Source organism: Gekko japonicus, unplaced genomic scaffold (assembly GCF_001447785.1).
Source record: "Gekko japonicus isolate JY-2015 unplaced genomic scaffold, Gekko_japonicus_V1.1 scaffold116, whole genome shotgun sequence".
In the NCBI taxonomy this organism is placed as follows: Eukaryota; Metazoa; Chordata; class Lepidosauria; order Squamata; family Gekkonidae; genus Gekko; species Gekko japonicus.
Window position 1 is genome coordinate 56,354 of NW_015164669.1, and position 15,576 is coordinate 71,929.

General features: G+C 43.2%; 1 protein-coding gene across 1 annotated transcript in view; it reads right to left on the reverse strand.

Annotated features, from left to right (window-relative positions):
- Positions 1-14,801, reverse strand: part of MGAT5 (mannosyl (alpha-1,6-)-glycoprotein beta-1,6-N-acetyl-glucosaminyltransferase) — a gene marked incomplete at its 3' end in the record, with an annotated part of 66,753 nt that extends 51,952 nt beyond the window's left edge. The window contains exon 1 of the mRNA XM_015409152.1: positions 14,522-14,801. Coding sequence (XP_015264638.1) covers positions 14,522-14,762 — 241 coding nt within the window. The remainder of the gene's footprint in view (positions 1-14,521) is intronic.
- Positions 14,802-15,576: the final 775 nt, after the last annotated feature.

Genomic DNA, 15,576 nt, shown 5'->3' on the forward strand with positions numbered 1-15,576 from the left:
CCAGTGCCGTGGCGAATCTGGATGACTTCTTAACGTACGTCAGGTGAGTGGACCAGGATAGATTGTAACTAAAAACAATACCTAGGTATCGGAAAGAGGAAACCCATTCTAGTTGACCATCCCCAACTTTAAAATACAGAGGACCTCTTCTTCTCTTGGCAGAGAAGCGAAGAACCTTGGACTTTGCATAATTCACGATAAGCTCTTCTTGTTTGCAATAGTCCAAAAAGGCATTGACAGTAGACCTCAGTCCAACTTCAGATGTTGCCAGCAAAACAGCATTGTCAGCATAAAGTAAAAGTGGTATAGGAAGACCAGCTAAATACGGAGAATGTCAGACTCTCATTTTAAGAAACGGCATCAAATCATTAATATAGATGTTAAATAGACAGGGGGCCAACAAACATCCCTGTCTAACTCCCTTCTGCACTGGAAAGGAGTCTGAATAGTTGCTGAATAATATTAAAAATGTGTTGTTGTTCAGTCACACAGTCAAGTCCGACTTTTCGCGACCCCATGGACCACATCACGCCAGGTCCTCCTATCTTCCATCGTGCTCTGGAGCTTGCTTAATTTCATGTTTGTTGCCTCGATAACCCTGTCTAACCATCTCATCCTCTGCCGTCCACTTCTTTGACCTTCGATCTTTCCCAGCATCAGGGTCTTCTCTGGCGAGTGCTCCCTTCCAAAGTACATTAGAAATTAGAAATGTACTGACCACTAATTCAAGATCATTCAAGTTTCTTTTTCTCAACCCCCCGCCCAGAAGGAAGAGAAAAGGGCTGCCTTTTCTTGAGTAATTATGCAGGTAGCAATTTTCTGCAATCTCATGCAGTGACCTTTCCTACTCCTGGGATTATTCAACACAGGGGCTAGCAGGGATTGAACCTTCTGTATGCCATATATATGCTGTACAATTAAGCTATTCCAATGAAGAGATGCTCCAAAATATATCAAATCTCCATGTTACCCAATTAAATTATAAATATATCCCTATATCAAGAAATGCACAGCTTTCTACAGTTTCTAAATACTCTCATATGAAGAAGTATAAATTAGATCAAATGACACAGCTTCTGGACTACCTTTTTCTTAAAGTTCATTTTTCTGGAGCAATAAAATTTTCCACATTCTACAATGTCTGGGACTTGCCTCATTCATTATCTAAGAGCTCAGTTGGGTTCTGACATTTGTAAAAGCAACATCCACTTCTTCACAAACAAGTTTGCCTTTGCTACCTCCCAACCTGCTTCCCATGGTCAAATGACTTCTGCTGTAGGTCAGTCCTCTTCAAGTGTTGTATGAAACTATAGTAGTTTGCAACAGTGCCACAAAGAGTCAACTAGAAGGTTTTCAAGGATTAATAGCTCTTCTTCTTTAAATACAGAACACCTACACATTTATTCTTCATAATATACAACCAAAAATTAACTCCCACAGCAGCTCACAGGAATCAAAAACCAACCCAAATGACATTCAGCATTTCATATTAAATGCTTTTTTGGTGGTGGTGGGATTCTTAGAGCTGGGTCCAAGCATGATTGAGAGGTGCCTGGTTGTTTCCTACCTTCCTTCTGTTGGCCTCCAGGATGAGAGCTGGTAATTGGCTGGAGGGGTTGCTGCTGCTTCTCCATTCAAATAGCCTCAACATTATACAAGCATCAAATCCCAGAGGAGTAACTACATTTGCCTGCCGTAGCTAGAAAAATAGTAACCTGAAAACAATGTATTGTAGCATGCTTGGAATTGCATCACTATTCTAAACAGTGCAAATCCCAGGTTTATATGGAAAATCAAGCTATGGAAGTGCTTGTGCTTAGATGGTGTGTAGTGCTGACATTGCTGTTTAATTTTGCTACTCAATAAAACTTGTATGAATCCCAAGGAAGTACTTATTTCTCTTGATAGACCTCCCTTGTTTATTGAATGCTTCTTTTTTCCAGTGAAAACATGAAGCAGAGTGTCATAAGGTCACTAGGAAATACCAACACTTACAAAGCAATGGTATTCCCAGTAGTAATGTATGGCTGCAAAAGTCGGAGTATAAGGAAGGCCGAGCGCCGAAAAATAGATTCTTTTGAACTATGGTGCTGGAGAAGACTTTTGAGAGTCCCTTGGACTGCAAGGAGATCAGTCAATCCTAAAAGATGTGGTCCATGGGGTCACGAAGAGTCGGATACTGTGATATTAGAGATCCAAATTTCCAAATAGAGATCCAAACTTTTCCAAATTTTTATCATTCTGTCCTATTATATTTATTACACACAGTGCTACAAACTGCTGTACCTGGCTGTTTTCCCTTGTTGACATATGGGTTAATTTGTACTGCTATTTCTTTCATAGAGTTATTGTATGCCAATAAAGGTTATTTGAATTGGATATTTACAGCAGTTACAATATCAGGTCTTGTTGTCATTGCTAAGTATGGAAACTTGCCTATGGCAGCTCTGTACTTACTGTTCTCTGGCTGCAGGTCATTGGGTAGATTTTTCTTTGTAGAATCCTGATTTCACTGGTGTGAGCATTAGACTAACACCCAGGGCCGGCTCACTCACTAGGTGGACTAGGCGATCGCCTAGAGCAGGCCGGCCCTTAGGGGCACCAAACTGCACCCAGCCCCATACTCTGGGAGTTTCTTGATTATTTGTGTTTTTCATTCTTCCTAAAATGCATTTATTTTTGAACATTGGTGGGCACGCCGGTGGGGGGTGGGGGGCGCCAGAAGGGATCCCTGCCTAGGGTGCAAAATAAGCTGGGGCCGGCCCTGCTAACACCTTCAAGGCCCAGGCTTTGTAATAATTCCACTATCTTTTGCTTTTGACTAAAAAGATAGCTTTCATCTGGTTCCCCATTCTGTCTGAATTACTATGTAAAAGTTTGCATTGCCTAGGTGTTCGACTTCATTTCAGCACAGTCCTGGTTTTCATGGCAAATAATCAGATCATTAACATAAATCAGAATAAACGTCCATCTTCCATCTTTGTGTCTGTTGAAAAGACAGGGATTAGCATTTTGTTCCACTTGTCATTCCAGGCCTTAGCTAGCTTAAGTCCATAAAGCCCTTTCTGAAGTTTGCGGACTAGATGTTGATTCTTTTAATCAACAAACCCCAGTGGCTGTTGCATGTATAATTCTTCCTTTATTTTACCATGTAGATATGAAGTCTTTATATCTCAGTGTTCTGTCTGCATGTTATTTATTTATTTATTTATTTATTTTTGGGATTTATATCCCGCCCTACCTGTACAGTCCAGGGCGGCAAACAAGCGGCAATTGCCGAGAATAAAACATAAGTTACATTAAAACCTCAATAAATACAACTAAAATGGTGCTCAACAATTCATTTCCAAAATGCATTTAAAATTCAGTTTAAACATTCAAGATGGACGATATCCCTCACTGGCGGCCGATGATAGAGAACGCAGGAGCGCCAGAGTAATGTTCCTCAGAGTAATGTTCCTCATGTTTCTGGATGCTGCTATGCTTAGGAGCACCCTGATTGTGATTGTGGAATATTTTATAATTGGCAAAAAAAGTTTGATCCTATTCTGATCCATAAATCTGAGAGAATCCTTTTGCTGCTAGTTTGGCCTTTGTATCTCTCAGCCTCACCTTTTGCATTCTGCTTGGCATATTCTTACGCTTGCATGAGAGTCCATGTCTAGTTCTTGCACAAGGCATCCATTTCTTCATGCATTGCTTTCTTGAGTTTGTTTGCTTCAACTGTACTTCAGCTCATGATGATTGTGATAAAAATGTCCTTGTAAGATAGGTCAGTTTGTCAGCTGGAACTCCTCTGCTGGCCCACAATGTTCGCTTGAGATCCTGAGCAGTGTTCCCTCTAAGCTGAGTTAGTGTGAGCCAGCTCACAGTTTTTTAGCCTCCAGCTCACACATTTTTGTCTTAGCTCAGGCAGGATGGCTCCAGAGCAAACTAATTTATGCAGCAGCCAAATCACTTGCTTGCAACTTTAATGCCAGTAGCTCACAAAGTAGAACTGTTGCTCACAAGACTCCACAGCTTAGAGGAAGCATTGATCCTGAGTCTTGTCTGCCTCTGCAGCAGTTGCTGTCTCCTCTGGCTCACCTGCTGGCTCAGGAACTTCCACCTTTACCTCCTCACCTGCTTGCACATCTGTTTGCACCTGCATGACTGCATCCATTGGAACTGGGCAATACATTGGCATTTGCTCGTTGTAGCTGTCTCCCTCTGGGCAGTCGTCTATGTCAGCATTCTGGTTGTTCCTTTGTCATTCATCAAACTGCACCACTTTGCTTGCAGTAATTTCATCAGTGCTTGGATCTACAATCCTGTATCCCTTGCTTCCTGCAGCATAGCCTACAAATATGCCTTCTTCAACTCTGGGTTTAAGTCTGGATCTCTTTTCTTTTGGTAGGAGCACAGGCCTTGGATCCAAATACCTAAAGAGCCCTATGCGTTGCTTTCTGTTATGCTATATCAAGGGGTTTTCTCTGTCGCCTTGCCCTGTGGTCACTGCAGCTCCTCCCCACTCTCTGTATGGAAGCTTTGAATTCAATTAGCATACATAACACAGGAGGGAAGAGGGGAGACACCACCAGTGGCCAAAATAGGATTGTGATGAATAGGGCAACAAGGTAGGGACTACTCTTTTAGCTAATGAGCTGGTGGTACAAATCAGAAGGTGGGGGTGGGGAGGCTACGAGCGTTCTAGCACTAGAATATAGGGCCTTAAAATTCAAAACTTCTGGCACAACTTATTTTTATCTGTGGGCAGCATCTGTGCCCAGATTTTGGGCTGGCTTTTGGCCTGAGCTACTTGATTCATTAACTTATTTTTCTTCCTGAAGCACAGCAGGAACACATGCTCCTGCTTGCATCAGCTCGATTTGCAGCACGGCTGAAGCATAAACAATGGAAGTTAAAAGGAAAGCCGCCTCCTCTCTAGACGCCCAATGAGTGATGCTACAGTCATGGGGAAAGTCTTACTCCAATGCAGCCAGAGGGATCTGAATCTGTTTTTTCTTTGCTGAACAAAGAGAGGAAAGAGAAAATGTTAACCTCAGCAACAGGATAAGGTACCTGGCCAATCACAATATTGGTCTTCAAGATATCATTACTTTGGAGTTTGAAACACTGATTTTCTTCCTTTTAATCATTAATATGCTTAATTTTCATTTACTGTTTTGAAAATTTTGCACAGCCTTTTTTACTTTCAAGCAAAGTGATATAGTAGTGTTTAAATAATTATGATCTTTGATACAGAATTTCTAAAATATTGCAATGAATGTTACTGTACCTTAACCTTAAACACAACATCTTTTACTCGGTGTGAGTAAAATGCTACCCTAAAAGTGTAAGTTACCTTTGTAAAAGAGAGAAATTTGTCTAAGTACAGGTAATCCAAGGACAAAAACAGAGGAGAGGAAGTTCACAAATCTTTGTCAATCTATAAAATGCAAATTGCAGGAACATACAGTCTCAATTTGTATCATGTCCCTGCAGGAAAGCGTAACCTGCCAAACTCAGCTTCCCTAAAAATACATATGTTAAAGGATATGGTTTTTTTCCTTACAAAGTGCTAATAGCAGAGTTCAGGAAACTACTTTCAGCTTTTTGAAACCAAGTAGAGATTGAAAATCTAAAGTCTTCCTCCCTTCCCTGCATGGTGCAAATGCAAATTCAGGCTTCATGAATCTGCAATTTGTGTTTTATAAATGGAGATGAATGATCTTCATGCCATCATTTGTTGCCTTAAGACATGAGACCAACTTTTCAAACATTTTATTTGGCAGTAACCATCAAACATTTATGTCCTCATTTATTAACTTATTTTTCATCTTAAAATGGTTTTCTTTTCTATGCCACACAAAACACACCCCTTAAGGAGTGAGCCACGATTCCTTTAGGCGGCTCTAGGCCTTTGGCTTTGTAAGACAAAAAGATGCAACCCTTAATCCATCTACTTAAGGTGGGCGTGGATACCTGGTTTTCCATCGAGGACTTTCTGAAAGACACAAAAAGAGTTTCTGACTTCCTTCACTCTTTAGTTCTATCAATATAGTAACTAAGAGCCTGTCGCACATCCAGACAATGTAACTCCCTTTCTTTATCATGAGTAGGATTAGGGGAAAAGTTGGGTAGGATCACGTCCTCTGTCCTATGGAAAACTGAGTTCACCTTTGGTATGAAGGCAGGATCTAAACGAAAAACCACCTTATCTTTATGGAATACACAAAGATCCCTATTGACTGAAAGTGCTCTGATCTCTGACATCCTGCACACCGAGGTGATGCTCACTAAACACAAGATTTTGAACGTCAGTTCCTTAAGGGAACATGAGGCCATAGGTTTAAATGGCGCCTTGCACAATGCCCACAACACTGTATTTAAGTTCTAGGTAGGAAAACGATGTATCTGTGGAGGATTGAGTAGAGAAGCCCCTCTCAGAAACCTTTTCACGTGTGGATGATGAAGGAGTGACCTCCCATGTCTAACCCCCTGGACAGCTGAGATGGCCGAAGCCTGCCTCCTTAGGGTGCTAGTGCTGAGGCCTTTATCTAAACCGTCCTGCAAAAAATGCAGAACTGGACTTACTGTCACCCTAAGAGGATCTACCTTGTTCTCCACACACCAAGAGTGAAACACTTGCCAGGTGGCATTGTAAACCCTGTTAGTGGATTTCTTTCTGGATGCTAGCATGGTGGAAACAGGGTACCCCACTCCCACTAGCACCTCCCGCTCAACCTCCATGCTGTGAGTCTGAACATGTCCAGACATGGATATCTTGTTATGCCTTGTACTAACAAGTCTGCCCAATTGGGAAGTTTCCATGGTTCCTGTATCAATAGCTTTTTTAGTTCTGGAAACCATGGTCTTCATGGCCAAAAGGGAGCTATCAGGACCACTTCTGCCTTTTGTTGACGTACGTTTTGGATCACCCTGTGTAGAATTTGAATGGGTGGGAATGCATATAGAAGACCTTGTGGATCCCTTAGGGGTATCCCCTGTTTGAACAACAGTGGATTCAGCCAATGGGTGGGAATGCATATAGAAGACCTTGTGGCCATTTGCAGTTTAGAGCGTCTGTTCTTGGTCGTTTCGCAACCTGGAGAAGAATCCTGGAACCTAATGGTTTTACTCCATTGCAAAAAGGTCCATTTTCATTACTCCAAACCTGTCGCAAACTTTCAGAAACACTTCCTTGTTCAGTTGCCACTCCGACTGGTCCAACATCCTCCTGCTTAACCAATCTGCCAACACACTATCTTTCCCTGCCATGTGTGTTGCTTTCAGGGACAAGAGATGTGTCTCCGCCGAAGACATCAACTCGGCTGCTTCTTGGTGTAAACTCCGTACTCTGGTCCCACCTTGACAATTCACATAAGCCTTTGCTGTAATATTGTCCGTCTGGACCAGTACATATTGACCTGAGAACAGGGAGGCAAACCTCTGAAGGCCCAGTTTTATCGCCCTCAGCTCTACGAAGTTGATACTCCTGATAGATTCTTCCTGGGACCATTTGCCCTGAACCATCCGCCCTCCTGAGTGGGCACCCCACCCTGACAGGCTGGCATCTGTGGTCATCAAAATCCTGGAGGGATCCCTTAGGGGTATCCCCTGTTTGAACAACAGTGGATTCAGCCACCATCTCAGCTTTAGGCGCACTTTCTCTGGAAGTTGCACCAATTTGAATCTCTTGTGTGCTATTGCGTTCTGAAAGGGTAACAGGACTCTCTGCAGGGGTCTGATATGAAACCTCGCCCACTGCACGATCTCTTGGCAGGACACCAGCATCCCTAACAGTTTGGCTAGTGTCATGAGCTCTGTCTTGATCTGCTGCAATACTACTGTCAACAGGGATCAAATCTTCTGCTCCCTTTCCTGAGAAAGCAAGACTCGATCCCTGATGGTGTCTATCTCTACTCCAAAATGAATCAGCTGCTGAGTAGGTTGAAGATGACTTTTCTCCCTGTTGACCACAAACCCATGCTCTTCCAACGTGTGCACTGTGATCTGGGAAACATTCACACTCTCCTGAAACGACATAGCCTTGAGAAGAATGTTGTCCAGATAAGGAAACACCTTTCAGACGGAGAACTGCTACCAGTGCCACCAACACTTTCATGAACACCCTCGGGGAGGATATCAACCTGAAGGGGACTTCCGGTGGATGGCGGCATGCTGAGCAGTCGCATCTCCCAGACCTCCCGGGGATGCGAGCTGGGCACGAGCAGGAAAGAGGGGGTACGCAGGCTCGTTGCCCCCCAAGAGGCCCGGCGAAGGGCTTCTAGCCATGGGGCTTTTGAGAGGTCGCCTCTTTGCCAGTGCAATGCTGGGGAATTGAGGCGTCTCTTTGCCCCGATGGTCCCTTCTGTGAGTGTCCATATGGAATCTAGTGATGCTGACTGGGACAAGCGCTGGGGATCGAGCGGTCGAATCAGAGACTAAGGCGAGGTCGGAAGATTAATATGAACGTGAGTCAGAATAAAGCGTCTTTGGCAATTAAAAAAGAAAGCTCCCCACCCCATGGACTGAGAGGTGAAATGAGCGGGGGGGAGGGGTTCCTCCCATGCGCATGCACTTTTAAGCGAAAAAACAGGGAGGAGTGGAAGCAAAAGTGTTGAAATCTGTTGAGAAAAACTTACCAAGGCGTGTATGAGCGCTTGAGCACACATTCAGAGACTTTAGAAACTGCGGCGAAAGTAAACAATCGATAAAACATGGCGGAGGACGGAGAAGGAGAAACTCTTAAAAGCGAAAGGGGAGAGTCCAAAACCGGAAGGAACCACCAAGCTGGCTAAAGTGTTGGCAGAATCTCTGCGCCCCCTACTGGAACAGATGACTAACGTCAAGGAACAGTTGTCTACAATGACCAAATGTATCACCACCCAGCAAGCACAAGTGAATGATACCCTTAAAATTACAGAGCAAACAGCTGAGAAGGTGAAAGAAGTTGACGCCACTACTCAAAAGGTGAAGAAAAAGGTACAAAAATTGGAAAAGAAGCAAGTCTCCACAGAAGAACAACTTTTACAGCTGCAAATGGAGAAGGCAAACTTGGTTCTCTGATTCCAGGCTGTCCCAGAATCTATTGGAGAGAATCTGAAGCAAATCCTGAGCGAAGCATTAGCCCCGGTGACAGATTTGATGGTGAAGTACTTGATGAGCGAAATGGATGTGGCCTATAGGTCATATTCCATATATATAAAAAAGAACAATCTGCCTGGGAAAATAGTAATGAGATTCTCGAAGAGACATGTGAAGGATACTATCCTGAGAGCGACAATGGGGACAACCTTGAAAATCGGGGATAGCACCATCAGGATCCTTAAAGACATCCCATTTGAAATAAGACAAAGGAGAAAGAAATACAAAGATTTAATCCTTTTTCTTCAAACAAACGCAATCAGCTATCGGTGGCTGTATCCAGAGGTCGTAACCTTCAAACTTCAAGATAAAAAGGAAAAGATTGACTCTGTTTCCAAAGCACGGGACTTTTTGAAAATCCAGTTGGGTGAGCAAGAGAAAGGCGATAAAGAGGATAGTAAGTCCAGTGTCGAGCTGGACTCGGGGTCTTCTGGAGATGACTCTCTGTCGGAGAAGGGAGCAGCGGCTCCTAAAAGTCCTTATAAACTGCGAAGAAGACAGGATAAGAAGAAATGAAGGCTGAAGGACTCTGTATTGTACCTTTGAAAAGAGATGATTGTAATGAGATGCTTTGGGTTTTTTCTTTTTAACAGTTAATTTAAGATTCAAAAGTTGTAATAGCAGACCTGACTAAGTTCAAAAAATTGTTAGCGAGTTTAGAACTGACTTTGTACTTAAGAGATTTTGAGGATCTCCTCTCTTGGGATTTTAGATAGTAGTGGGTTTTCTTTTCTTTATCCCTAATTGTAGTTCCCGTCCCTCATTTTCGTTGTAGATTTGTAGACTTTAGAAAATGTAATTTAAAAAAATCCCCTCCGGGGGGCCAAAAAAAACCCAACCCCGAAGGGGAAGGCCCTGTATTGAAAGTGCCTCCCCATGTACACAAAACAAAGACATTTCCTGTGCTCTGGGTAAATTGGAATATGAAGATATGCCTCCGATAAGTCTATGGAAGACAGGAAGTGCCCTTTCTGAATGGCCGGGAGAATGGAACGAAGGGTCTCCTTCCTGAACTTCCTGTCTTTTATGTGTCGATTCAACCATTTTAGATCCAGAATCACCCTTGTGTCCCCAATTTTCTTTGGAACCAATAATTGAGTACACTCCTCTTTGCTGATGACAAGCCGGGACGCTCTCTATTGCCCCAATGTCTAGCAAATGCTGGATGGCTGCTAGCATCTGTTGATGTTTTAAGCGGTCCCTGTGTCATGCTATTTGAATGAAATGTTCTTGGGGTTTGGAAGAAAACTCCAGCTTGTAGCCATGCGTTACAGTGTCCAGGACCCACTGGTCCATTACAGTTTGGTGCCAATGCGTCACGAACAACTGCAACCTTCCCCCAATCCCCGAGAGAAACCGTGTGCCTAGATAGTCATGCTGAAGTCCCCTTCTTGGGGTTCTTATTCGAGGGATGGTCTCCCTTATTGTGGGTAAAGGGTTTGCTATTATGTGGTCTGGACTGCCACTTTACCTTGAAAGGTCTAGTGTAGGAGGATTTCTGTCCTCTTTTCTGGTCCCGAAAGGACTGAAATCTCTTTCTAGACTTACTATTCTTATTTTTGGATGGCAGTACTCTTTTCTTATCTTTGTCTTCCACCAAATATCTGTCTTGTCCCTCCCCAAAAAAGGTTAATCCCTTTAAAAGGGACTGACGCCACCTTTGCCTGTGCAGAAGAATTGACATCCCAGTGACGGAGCAAATTAGTTCTACGTGCTGTCACACTACATGCTATAGTCCTGGCGGAAAGTTGGACAGTGTCCAGGGTAGCATCTGCTGCAAAGGCAATAGCCAGCACAATTTTCTTTACTTCATCTTTCAATTCTTTTGGGACACTACTGTCTGCTGAAGCTAAATTTTCCGCCCAGTCATAAGCCACTGTGGCAAACAATGACCCTGCTGTGGATGCCCTAAGATAACCCGAAGAGGCCTCGACATTTTTTCTAAGTGTTCAATGCACCTGTCAGAGTGGTCCTTCGGCATCCCATCTGCATCCATGGGTAGCATGGAGGACAGACTGGTAATTGGATCATCCACTGTGGGTAGCTTCAGACATTTGGAATAGCTTCAGACATAAAGGAATATGTCTGTGGGTAGCTTCAGACATTTGGGTAGCTTCAGACATAAAGGAATAAAACTTAGAAAAAAGATGGCGGGAGTCTAGTGAGGGCAGCTGAAAAACCACCGTGGCAGCTGGGGACCTCCCAGCGCCGAACGTGCTCTCCTCCTCGCCACCGAAATGAAAGCACCCTCTCAGGTGCCTGCGGCGTGCTTTTCTTCCTTCCTTCTATCTTCTTTCTTTGCTGCGCTAAAGAGTGCTGCTGAAGCATGTCCTGCTCTGAAGCAGGGCCGGCAAGGACTGGGAGAGCCTCCAGGGGATAAGCCCCTTCCCACCTGAATCAAAGCTTGGAGCCGACCCTGCAATTGGAGGAGGAGCTTATCCCATCTGTACAGACTGTCCCACTAGCTGAACTACTGGAGAAGAAAACTGGTGCCACTGCATAGAGGAAGGCAATGGCAAACCACCTCTGCTCTTCTCTTGCCTAGAAAAAAACCCATGAGGAGTCTCCATACGTCAGTGTGACTTGATGATTATGTCGTCATAGGTATCTCAACAAGGCTAAATGAGCTGTTTGGCATGGCTCAAAACAAGATCACACTCCATGATCTATCCTAGGCATCAGACATTCAGGCTTTTTGAGCATACTGAATTTTCCCCAAAACAACTGGTAACACAGTAGAACTCCTTCATTCAGCCAACTACCCAATCAGACAGCCATGCTTTAGACCAGCTTCTAAAGAGTCTACAGGATGCCCTTTAGTAACAAGCCAGACACACTGAAAACATCACTTTTCCCTATCATGTGAAGTGCTTTGAAGCTGCTGGCCTGTCAATGTATATTATCCTATACTTGCTATTCATCCAAATTTGCCATGAAAGAGGCGGCTGTGAACAGAGAAACTGGAACATTTTGAGAAAAAGAATCTCCCTGGCAAGAATGAAAAGCTCGTATTTGGTTTCTAGCCAGCGGAAAGGCTGAGCTCACTGTGGTCACTTGCCAGCTATTAATATGCCTCTTTTTAACTTTGGAATTCTCTCTTTAAAAAACAGAGAAACTGAAGGACAGTACGTATCTCAATCAGGAAGTGGGAACTATTTCTTTGCTGTTAGGAACAACTACCTAAATTGGGGAGTTCACAGATACAGCTGTATATATTGTGGCTTTGTTTCCTACAGGTATTGTGTTGGGACTTTCAACACTGCTTATTTTTTTAAGAACAAAGTGAATGGAAAGAACACTCCCCACCCCCAGTGATTTAACCTTCCTGTTATAGCAAGCAATATTCCTGTCCTCTCACTGGAAGCCTTTGGGTTTTGATGTTCCAAGAGGATGCATTTTAATTTCGGGAGAGCCTCTAAATCCTGTCAGAATGGGGGTTTGTTGCTACTGCAGTTAGCTAAGCACCAAACTGATCCTGCAGCATTGTTTGGACTAGCACAGCAACTAGAATGGGGCTATCAGGGCAGTCCCCGTGGAGGCTGACGGTGCCACCACATGTTGATTCGGCTTGCCTGTCACTTCCATTTTCCACGTTACCATTTAGGATTTTGGGATTTTTAATTTAATTCCTAGTATAAATTACAGACCAATTCTATTCAGAGTTTGTATCTAACCCTATGGATTGGAAGTGGAGAAAAGCAGAGATCAATTCTATACTTTGATTGGGTTTCAGTTCCCAAAAAACGGGGAGGGTTTGCTTCATGTATATCCACAGGGAGACATTTTCAAGCCCAAAGACACAAGTAAGTCTATCTATGGCCAAGCCAAACATGTACATGCCTGCCCCAGAGTGAGTGTTCAGTTCAGACTGAACTAATAGTAAGCATTCTGATGCTCCCTGATTCCCCCCCCCCTTTCCATTCAAGACCCTTTGGATTGGATTGCAGTACCAGAGAGATAAATGGCCACCTTCCGTAAAACAATGGATTGAGGACCTTGCAGCTTTATCACTATTTGAACACTTGGCTTATAAATGACAACTGCTACTGACATGTTTACATATTTGAAAATCTTTTATAGAAACTTATGTGTAGATTTGCCATCACTGTTGTTATATTTTTGTTTCTGCTCTCATTATATGTCCCCCCTTCCCTTTTTTTTTTTTTTTGGTTACTGGTTTTTGAGTTCCCCCCCCTTCCTTGTTCATTTCCTGTGTTTTTGAAATAAAGGGTGGGGGGGAAAGACCCTTTGGATTTTATCTTCAGATTCAAAAAGTTCCCACAGCACCTCCCAAGCACCATGTTGGAGAATCACCCTTTCATGCTATCCCACAAGAGTTAACTAGTTTAATTGTATAAAACATAACCTCTCTTTCTACAGCCAATACATATTTTAAAGCTGTGTCCATCATTAGGTAGTATTCCTTCCTGTTCAACAGTACATACTAGAATTTCACAGTAGAAAAAGAAGAAGAGATTGGATTTCTACCCCGCGCTTCACTACCGAAAGGAGTCTCAGAGTGGCTTCCAAACTCCTTTCCCTTCCCCTCCCCACAAGAGACACCCTGTGTAGTAGGTGGGGCTGAGAGAGCGCTGACAGAAACTGCTCTTTTTCAAGAACAGCTGTGCCAGAACTATGGCTTGCCCAAGGTCATCCAGCAGGTGCAAGTGGAGGAGTGGGGAATCAAAACCGCTTTTTCCAGATTTAGAGTCTGCACACTTAACCACTACACCAAACTATTATTCTACAGGTTCGTTTGGGAATTGCATAGACTCTTTCTCAAAGACATTGCAGAATACAAGAATCACAAATGCACTGACCATGGTTGCTATGGTGACTGTCCCCCAATCAAAATTGCAATATTTCTCTCCATCTCGAAAGTCTCACTGAGTTTGGAATCAAATTTTATTCTCTGAATAGTTAGCTGAACTGAAAAGTTGCAGAGACATAGGATGCCGAGCAAGTCACTCTGCAAGAAAACATCTGTTCAATTATCTTTGTCGATCAGAGCTAGAGGGGTTTCCAGACTTTAAGAAAAAAGCAAAGACAACCAGGGAATTCATGAGATGGAGATTAATCTCTCTCCCTCCCCATCAGTAAACCCTTCCAGTCACAATTCAAACCAAACAAACAGCTTCAATTGTAGCATTTATACTTACTAGCCTCAACTGTAAGGGACTGAACATCCATGTCAGCTAAATATAGCACAGTGGGATTGGACTTCACAGCTTTCTAAAAAGGATGGTTGGCTGGCTACTCAAGCAAATCACAATTTATGGATACCCAGCCCAACATAAGTGCATATAGCTGAATTGTATCCTTGAACTGCAGATGACTGAAGACACCTTCAAATAACTCTGCAGTAAAGGAGCCTAATAGGAGACATACTTACCATAAGCAGTCATAGTGCCAACATATGGTCCATCCACCACATCTCTGTTCTCTTCTGCCAGTGCTTTTATATATCTTTTGCTGAGGTCCAGTATTTGTTCTCGAAGCACTGAACTACTTTCGTGCTGAGTCTTCTGTTGGATAGTAAAATGCAATAGCATCATTCCCCAAATGAACCCGAAAGTCACTAGAAAGAAGCCAAGTTTCTGAGAGGACAACTTCCATGGACTAAAGTATGCCATGGCTGTTCAACCAGCTCTTAAGTCACTCCAAATCGGTCTTACAGCCCAAAACCGAGGGCTAACTTCATTGTTCAAGTGTGTAACAGTCACAGTCCAGGAGCCACTCTGGCTCATTAGTCAGCCAATTGTCTTCATTCAGCTGGTCCATCCTGTTGCTGCAAGGAGAAAGGAAAGATATGGTTATTCAAAGTAGCAAGCATGCTTTCTTCTGGCTTCTTTCCAAAGTAGGAACAATATGCTTCTCTATACACTTGTAATGGTTATGAATCAATATTTTATCATATGAGCAGTGTTCCCTCTAAGCTGACTTGGTGTGAGCTAGCTCACAGTTTTTTTAGCCTCTGGCTCACACGTTTTTGTCTTGGCTCAGGAAGGATGGCTCCAGAGCAAACTAATTTATGCAGCAGCCAAATCGCTCACTCACAACTTTAATGCCAGTAGCTCACAAAGTAGAATTTTTGCTCACAAGACTCCACAGCTTAAGAGGGAGCACTGCATATGAGTCATTGTATAAAAGAAGAAATATCTGGGCAAAGAAACAAGAAATGTGTCTGAACAGGTACAGAATATCTTGCAAAGGGGGGGGGAACCTTGAAGCAAAGTCAACATTGCACACTGTGTAAAGCTCCCAACTGAATTCCTAGTAAAACTCTTTTCATATACCAGAGAGGGATGATGCAAAAGAGACTGATATCCTGATCGTACCAATACAGGAACACATTTGTTCTTTACCAGCTTTACAATGTAAGCCCGCACCGATGTTGCAGTTTATGCAACTGCAGTGGCATATGGCTAAAACTCTGTTTCCTGTTCC